Here is a 9,073-nt window from a genome sequence, read left to right as displayed (position 1 = left end):
CAAGCTCGCCCTCTCTGACAAAAACGTGCCAGCAGAGGCGGCGGTGATAAATCTCCTCTGCTCGCTGAGCTCACATTTAGAGTTGCACAATAAAAAAAAGCAGTAAAAAACAAGAAATGCACTTGCTTCCAAAACATTTGTGATACCATGCAAAGATAAAGGATTTCAATCTTTTTGTTGGTGCGGAGGGACAATAAAACGGCTGTTTCATTTCCCTTTGTTCTTTGAACTCTCCAAAAGTGCACACATTATATTTGTGAGCAGTTGGCTTTGAAGAAAACTGTCGTAAATAATTAGTGACATTTGCATCATATCGATGAGACTCGCTATGGTACAATGACATCATATCTCCTTTACAGGCTGCAGCAAATACAAAACATACAACAAAAAAAGTAAAAACACGAGATCTCCATTTTTATCTTTGCATCAAGGGTCATGGATGACACTTCTACTGGGAGCCGGAACTGTGAGATTGTGCATTTGTTGAGGGGTGTCACATGTGGACCAACCCTTCAGCAGAGAGGCGGAAACTTTTTTATGTCATGGTATAGTGCAAATGCTAAAACCAACCAACACTACGGAGGATTTAAGAAGCAGAAAGGCACATTCATCTTCACTTTTCCACCACTTCCAGCTCCACTTCACTGTTTTAAAAGATACAAAGCACAAAGTGGTGAACAGAGACCCATTCAGAAAATTTAAAGTGCTTCCTGAAGGACACTTTTTTGTTTTCAAAATCAGCAGCTTTTGAGTGTTTATTGACCCATTCTCCATTCAGTCCTTCAGCGAAGCTTTTTGACTGGCGACTTTTGTACCGGCTCTCCCCGCTCCAGAATGACCTTTTTGGTCTGACCCACATGACGCATTTAGTTTGGAGGAACATCCCGGTCACGTGACCAAAGGCATTCTAGCACCTGCTCCTGCAGATCAGATCCACTCAACAGGAAGTAGCAGGTGCTGTCTATAAAAATGCTCAAACAGATACGGCGACTCCTTCTGGGTCCGTCTCATGAATAGAGCTTCTGAAATGTGCCTCTTTCTCCGCTCAAAGGGCTCTTTTCTGACAGGAGTGCATTGTAAAAAAAAAATCAAACAAATGCAAATAATTTAAAGGAAATTCAAGGGTTTAAAACACACACGCACACTCACACATAAGAGTAAAAAGAATCGTCATATCACTGCTCAGGAGGTTGTGAGGCGCCTCTGTGAGGGGTCAGATGCAGGGCTAGAGGTCAGCCATGTCGTCATCCATCTGCACTGTCTGTAGTTTGGCTAGCTCCTTCCCTCCCACTGTTTCCATCTCGCCGCACATCGCCCGCACCATTTCATTCATGCCTCCAGACCCCGATCCATCCACTTTACTGTCAGGAAGGTTCATATAGTTGCTGTTCATGCCGGGGCCGATCAGGTGTGATGATGAGGCCCCTTGCCGGCCCTCGTGGGTCCTGAGGTACTCTGTGGATTGGAGGTGGTGGTTGTTAGGGTCTGGTTGAGCCATCAGAGGCGTGCTGACAGTCAGGGTGGTGTAGACTTCTGGCTCGGGGCTGGACGAGCTGACAGCATCAGTAGTGGAGGTGGCATTGTGACTCGAGGAGATCTCCACCGAGTTGGGGTCGCTGTAGCTGATCTGACCACCGGGGTTCAGGTGGAGCCCGTGGTGGTACGAGGAGAACATGCCCGCTTCCAAGGGCTCCTTCTTGATTGGCTGCTGGGCGCTGCTGCTCATGCTGTAGAGGATGGTGCTGTGGTGCAGAGACGTCATGGTCAGCTTGTCCTGCTGCTGGAATGAGTCATCGCTCGAGGAGGTCACCGCTACATTATTCAGAGGCATGGAACCTGTGGCACCACAGCACAAGATCAATACAAGTTATGATGTTAAACAGATATTTCATTCTTGTAACCCTTGTGCTATCCTACTCAAATTTACATTAGAAGTGGGGTCATCTGGACCCCACAAGACAGCGCTCTGAACTTTTCTTACAAGGGTTTTTTTTATCTTCACTGGTGTCCGTGGCAGATATAAAATCCTGTTCACCTTTGTCATGAGAGGGATCACACATAAATGTTAGGGTGGGGTCATCTGGACCCAATAAGAGAGCACGAGGGTTAAGTACTTTCATTATCCCCAAAACTGACTTTAATTGTCTCCAAGATATTAAACTTTTAAGCTAAGGAAATCCACCAAAACACAAGAAATCTAGAATTTTCAATTCCTACTTGGATAAATAACCTGCTGGAATGGTTTATTTTTGTGTTAATGTGTTTCCTCATCGTTCCCCTCCTTGCTCTGGTGATCAAGAGTGTAATAGAGATGAGTGATGGCGACTTCAGGGCCTGTTTTTTTATTTATCTCTGGGGCTCCAAAAAGACCAACGACTACTATAAATATATATATATGTCTATGTGTGTGTGCGTGTGGGTTTCTTCTTGGCTGTGTTATGTATCAGGCCCTTGGGCTGTGGCCCAAACACAAGCAAGCAATAAAACAAATTTGTTGACCACTGGGGACGTGCAGCATTGCACTGAAACATTTGAGGAGGGCAAAGGACAACAGTGACCTGTCATAAGACTTAAAGATGTTAAATCTGTTTTTAAACAACCCTATGTACAGGTTACAGATGAAACAAATGTAGCAACATATGTTTATTCTGCCTCGGTAAAGGTCTTCTGTTTCCACCTGAACCCACCTTGTTCTGTAATTGTTGAGGAAGAAGACGCTGAGGAAAGCTGCAATGGAGGTAGACCCACATCGCTGTTGAGCAGGGAGCCGCCATCATTGTCTGACACTCCACTCGGTACCTGGACTAGATTGTAGCCACCCAGCTGTAGAGCAGCTGATGGAGAGCTGAATGTCAGCACAGACGAGGCTCCATTCTGGACCGCCATGGTGTGAACCCCCTCCGCCTTCACGTCTGCCCCGTTCACGCAGCCAGAGTAGGAGTGGTACTGTAAGGAGGACTCCTCGCCACTGCCCAGTCCTTTCTCCTGTCCACTCTGCATCTGCATGTCCACCCCAGAGCCGCTTAAAAGCACCCCACTGGACGACCGCAGTGGGTTAAACGTCAAGGGCTGAATGCCCAGGTTGAGCCCGTTGAAGAGGATGTTTCCAGGGGAAGAAAGGTAAGACGAACCGCCATTGTGAAAGACAGTGGAGGGTGTGTTACTGGTTGCTAGACTTCCATTGTACAGGCCGCCACCACCGGATCCTGGAGGCACCTTAATGTCCCCGATCTGCTGGATAACAACCCCACTGTCCAGAGGTCCCGACTGAATGGGAAGGGTCCCATGAGTTATCACTCCATCTGACGAGTTGGAGAGTGGCCGAGGGGACAGTTCCTCCTGGCCTTTACTGGACTCGTCTTCTGTGCTGTGATTACCATCCGACTCACTGAGGACAGACAGGAAATTACACATCAGAACATATTCAAACTTTTTTATATTCTTTAAAAATCAACAGAAAACAAGACTTTACACATTAAAAAAAACTTTAGTCTTTAATTCAATGCTCATTTTATTCCCATAATCAGACTTCCTTTAGAGTATGTTTGTTGTTGTGTGTTACTACACACCTTTGAAGAGCAGGCTCTGTTTTTGAAAGTGTGACCTCATGGAGAGCTGCTCTGACAACCACCATCAACAACCCTGTGACCATTTGGTGCAATAAACTCGTGAGGAAAAAAAAGCTGTAGCCTGACAAAACAAATGGCATTCAGCTTGTATTTGTTTCCCCTCTAACTCAATGTTACAACCAACATTTTCACTTCTCAATGTTTTGTTTTTATATCAAAGCAACTTTTCAGTTATGGATTAAAGTGTGATTGCTTCTTTACGCAAACACGCATGAACAAAGAGAAAAAAATCTACGTAAAGTAAACAGATCTCTTGATTTTGCAGCTTGATAAAGTCTGCGCTTGTGTCGGTGCGCGCGCACGTTTGAAAGAGCGGGACAGAAGGGGTCACCTCCGCCAGGTGTGCGTCATCTTTGTTCCCACAGAGAGAGAGGAACATGAAAGAATCGCCCTCTCATCTCAGTCTGTTTGTGTGGGGAATTATGAAATGAAGCGCGGGGAGCTGATGGAAGCTCTGAGACCCTTTTGGTCCAAGAGGGGGGGTGGGAGAAGTGATTATGAAAATGATTTATGAGCTGTGGGCATGCGCACGCACCGCCTGCACTTTAGTAAGGAAGGGGAAAAAGAGAGGGGGGGAAACGCGCCCTTTTAAAGTCAACTTATGAACTTTTTCGTTAAAGTTGGCATCTCAACGCGTCCAGGCCGATCACTGGAGTGTGGGATCTTGTTACTTTGTTACCTTTGGTTTCCATGACTCTTAGTCCCGCTTCAGTTGAAACCGGATCTGAATGGCAACAGCTTCATATTTCAAAACATTAAAAGCGTGCTTCAACGAAATTTCGTTTTGTATTTTCAACCATCAACAGTTTTTAGTCAAAATCAGCATTTTAAAAAGAGATCTGACCTCCCTGGAAACAATCAAAGGAGTCTTCCTGAACTCGTAAGAACGAGTTTATCCTAATTTGACTTTTACGCACGGAATTTGTTTGGTTAAATTGTGAATTTGTGTCCGGAAAAAAGGGTCTGCAGTGCGCCTCACCTCTTTGATTGTGCCTCCGAAGGGTTTCTGTCTCTCTGCCTCCTGTTTTTAAACCAGTTGCTGACCTGGGTCAGGGAGAGTCCTGTTATCTTGGCGAGGTTTCTTTTCTCAGCTGGAGACGGGTACCTATTTTGATTATAGAGATCCTTCAGCGCGTTTCGTGACCTTTCCTTGAAACAATAAACTGTCTCCTCGCCGTCCCAGATAGTCCTGGGGAGAGGGTACTTTCTCCGGATCCGGTACTTGTCCACGGCGCCCAGGGGTCTTCCCCGCGCCTTCTCCGCCTCGGTGTACCGGGCCTTGTACCACAGATCTTGCAAAAAGGTGTGGTTGGACGGACTGAAACTGTGGTTCTCCAGAATACTATAAAGCTCCTGATACCGAGCCTGGTGGAACGCGACCAGAGCTTGGGCTTTTAGGATGCTCTCGTTGCCGCGGAGCAGGTCGCTCTGTGGCAGAGACCACAAGAACCTGGCCAGCCGGTCCACATTGCCCCCCTGTTGGAGCGCCTCACAGACGCACGCTACTTGCTCCGGAGAGAACGCAAGAGAGGAAGCGGCGCTCACCAACAGCTCTGTGCGCACCGCGTCAGTGTTGGGAGCCGCGCGCTCCATGGACAACTCCGCTGCGTCCAGCGCCACAAGCTTGATACACTCCCGTGTATCCACCTCCTTCACATTTTCCCTCTTGATGTCATTTGCTGTTGTGACCTCTCCGGCAGAAGAAGAAGACATTTTTTTTGTTCAAGCCTTCCCTTGTAGAGTCACTCCTCCCAGCTCGATCAGGTTACCCCCTCGCCATGCGAACGCGATCGGATATCTGACAGCAGCTGTAAGGAGATATCTCTCTCCCGTTTTCCTTCCAACGTGACTTTTACTCTGCGGGGACTGGAGCTAGAGGGAGACACAGTTGGGGCTATCTGCAGGAGAGCCACGCTATTGGCCAGCGAGGGCGCCCATAAGGGAGGAGCAAGCAGGATCCATACACAAATGTTTGGTTTTCAGCTGTCATTCATCCAGGCTGCTGGTCCCGAGCTTCACCTGCACAAAAACCGTGGATTCGAGTCTCTTTCTGAAGCAGAGAATTTCATGTTTTGTTGAACCAAAACTTTTACTTTTATTATCCAAGTGGGAAATCTAAGGCTGGAGATCAGATTTAGTGTTCACCCTAATGGCATTTAAAATGAACGGCCTAACACAGTTTTCTCCTCTGTTCCAATATGAATCAGATGACATTTTATTCTCAACACATATCTTGGATTAAATATGTGTTACTGTAATATTTCTAAAACTCAGCGTGGTTTTAAATTTAGATAAATGGGCAAACATTTATTCTTAACTCCACATCTTTATTTTTTTGTTTTATTTGTTCAAAAAGTTACTATTGCAAATGTATCTAGAAAGAATTCATTTTAAAATTCAGAAAAACACAGATTAGATTTTCTCAAACCTCACTGAATCGTCTTCAATTTGTAAATATCCACACATTTTTGAAAATATGCAAAAAATATTGTGGCTGATTTAAATATTTTGAAAGTCTACAAATATTCATAATTTTTTTCAACTATAAAGTTTTGTCATCATGTAGGAGCAAAAAAAAAATAAAAAAATAAAAATAAAAACTTAAAATACTACCTAAACTATTCAAACATAATTATTAGCTTTACTTTAAAAACATTGTGATTTTATGCAAAAAATGAATGTTTATTATTATTATTATTATTATTATTATTATTATTATTCACGTTCCATTTAACATTAACTTGACCTGTTTTAGAAACCAAAATATGACAAAAATTCTGTAGTCACTATTATTTAGCCAAAAAAAAAAGAAGACGAAAGAAAGAAAAAGAAAAGGAAAGGGAAGGGAAGGAAAGGGGAAAAAACGCATTTCTTTTGAACATTTTACCAACATATAACGAGACTCACGGTCTGACAACAAAGTTTTTCGGTGTGTAGGAACTATTGTGTGCCGCATTCTTGAGTTTCTCATCGGACCCATTTGAGTGTAACACAGCGGTCCGCCGGCTTGAAAGCAACTTTAGCTAGTTGTTGATCATTTTCTGAGGCTCGTTGATTCGTGTGATTAAGTTAAAAAAATAAATGGACGACCAGGGGTGTCCGAGATGCAAAACAACGAAGTACAGGAACCCTTCGCTGAAGCTGATGGTGAACGTCTGCGGACACACGCTGTGAGTCTTTTCATTAGTGCTTTAATTTAAAAGAGGAGCAGGTTAACACAAAACAGAAACGGTCTGACTGGTTTAGCTACACAAATTCAGAAAAAAACGTTGAAACAATGCAATAATATATTTATAGAAACACATTTTGCTCTGAAAATATGTTGCATTTTAAAAAGTGAATTTATAATGCTCTGCCAGTGCAGTACAGGTAGAGGACTGACTCCACAATCCATGTGTGCCAGCATCAAAATACATTTAATTCCATATTTTAACATATATAAAACCCAAGCAAATAGTCGGATAAAATGAAAGTCCAAAATTTAGAACCTTCATATATTATTATGTTATATTAGCTAGGAAGTACCTTCTTTTAAGGGCTTTAAATTAATAATTTCCTTATCATCTACTACAGTTCTTTGACTGTTAAAACAAGCATCTTAAAACAAGATAGTAAATCCTATTCAAAAGGATCTTTTCAGAATTAAATATGGTAATTCTTGTCGTATATATGTATAAATGTCTATTTAATTGTCCTATTTTTGCTCATTGTTTGTTACTCCATGTATATAAAAGTGTTGATGGAAACTTACCTACTATATACTAAAGTGAGCTCTGAGCTGCAAATAATACCAATTTGTAGTTTTTCTATTTTATTTTGCAGGCCGACAAAAGTCCAACAGGGAGTTTTGATTTGTCTAAAGTGAAACTTTCTTACTTCTGCATGGATTTAAGTTTAATTATTGATGAATGTGTAGTAGGGGCGCCACAGGTCTCTGTATAAAACCGAACCATACATTACACCGTTGAACCGTTGCATCCCTACTGTATACCATTAGGTTTACATTTAAAGTCCCACTCCAGCTATATTTTTTCAATTGTAAAATAATTCCCAGTGGTATTTTAATTATAATTATTCAATTTTTAGAAAAAAACAAACCAGCTTAAAATGCCTGTTTGGCTTTTAAGGAAATATTTTCTCCAGAGCAGCAGGAGCTCATTAGAAATTTGCCTCTGAGTTGTGGGAGGGACTGTTTATGCGGAAGTTAGACTCTGCTAATTTCCCATCAACCCTTAGTTTACATTCTCTCTCGCTAGCTTATAACACCTCAAAAGCCCAAGCTAACATTAGTGTGGCAAAAAAAGAAGGTGAGCAGAATGGAAGTTATCTAGCCGTACAGTAGCGGAGAAGGGAAACTTTGACCCGCCCACGGCAAATGATGCATCACAACTTTAAGAAATATTTATTGTTTTTTTTCACATTACACCAGATTTAGTATGAGCTAAATGAATATTTTTTTCCTTAATTGTTTTTTGCCTATTAGCAAATTAAAATAAAAAAAGATTTTTTTCTGAATTTTCTTTTTTGTGCAAAAAAAAAAACATCTTTTGAATTGAACTGAAACAAATCCGGGACCCAGAAATCAAGGTTTGAATCGTGAAGAAAGTGTATTGTTGCATCCCTAATGTGTAGTTTGTGCTTTCTGCTGTGCGATGTTTACACAACTGTCAAATACTAGCACTGATTTTATGATTTGTTATAATTTGGAAAACATGTTTTGTCATTAAAGTCTGGTTAGAAAACAACCTTCAGAAGTATTTTAAGCTCAAAATTGTTTTGCTTGTTGCGCAAATAGAATATATGCTTTTTCTGCAAGTGCAATAACTGTATTAAAGTATTTTTGGAACGTAGTTAGGTGAAGGGTAAACCTTCTCTATGAGCATAATGCAGTGATGGAGTTAGCATAATGTCTTTTTGACCCTGACTGTTTATTGACTGTCCCATCAGGAAGTGGTCGTGCTTTGTCATCAGGTCACCACACTTATAACACACCGCTACTGTTTGGATCCAGAGATGCACGCTAAAAATAAATACGATCATTTTGCAGAGAAGCACTTCGTTGTGATGTTCAGGTCACCTTGGTTTTGTGTGTGGGAGATGGTGCACCAGGGAAGTTCTGCACCTCCTTAAACACTCAAAAAACAAATGTATTTTTCCATCACTGATGGCATTTGGGGCACAAACCCCCCACTGCAGTCCCGTGCTACTGTGTGAATTTCAGTTTAACCGTTATGTTGTCATCTTATTGTCCAGGTTGTAGTGGTATGCAATTCAATCGGTTATCAGTATTGATCAGAAGGCAGTGACTATTGTTATTGCAGATATGATCAACTATTTGAAGGAATAATCAAACTAAATGTATAAGTATAAAACTTGCTTTTTTTGGTATTGGATTATTGGTAGGACAAACACAAGTGTTAAATAAAAATCTTTTTCTGAAATGT

The 9,073-nt window shown here is 42.0% G+C and overlaps 2 protein-coding genes across 2 annotated transcripts in view; one reads left to right on the top strand and one right to left on the bottom strand.

The window, feature by feature from the left end:
• Positions 1-1,093: 1,093 nt before the first annotated feature.
• Positions 1,094-5,485, bottom strand: six4a (SIX homeobox 4a). Its single transcript, XM_024266420.2, has 3 exons — positions 4,609-5,485; positions 2,688-3,388; positions 1,094-1,836 (listed from the first exon to the last, which is right to left on the bottom strand). Exons 1-3 carry the CDS (start codon positions 5,340-5,342, stop codon positions 1,226-1,228), a joined length of 2,046 nt encoding a protein of 681 aa, XP_024122188.1. The 5' UTR covers positions 5,343-5,485; the 3' UTR covers positions 1,094-1,225.
• A 1,083-nt stretch (positions 5,486-6,568) lies between these two features.
• mnat1 (MNAT1 component of CDK activating kinase) overlaps positions 6,569-9,073 on the top strand; it is a 35,327-nt gene continuing 32,822 nt past the window's right edge. The window contains exon 1 of the mRNA XM_024266431.2: positions 6,569-6,799. Within this exon, the coding sequence (XP_024122199.1) occupies positions 6,711-6,799 (89 nt within the window). The 5' untranslated portion in view covers positions 6,569-6,710. The remainder of the gene's footprint in view (positions 6,800-9,073) is intronic.

This window comes from Oryzias melastigma, linkage group LG22 (genome assembly GCF_002922805.2).
Source record: "Oryzias melastigma strain HK-1 linkage group LG22, ASM292280v2, whole genome shotgun sequence".
In the NCBI taxonomy this organism is placed as follows: Eukaryota; Metazoa; Chordata; class Actinopteri; order Beloniformes; family Adrianichthyidae; genus Oryzias; species Oryzias melastigma.
Note: the sequence above shows the minus strand (reverse complement) of the source record. Positions and strands in the feature narration are given on the sequence as shown.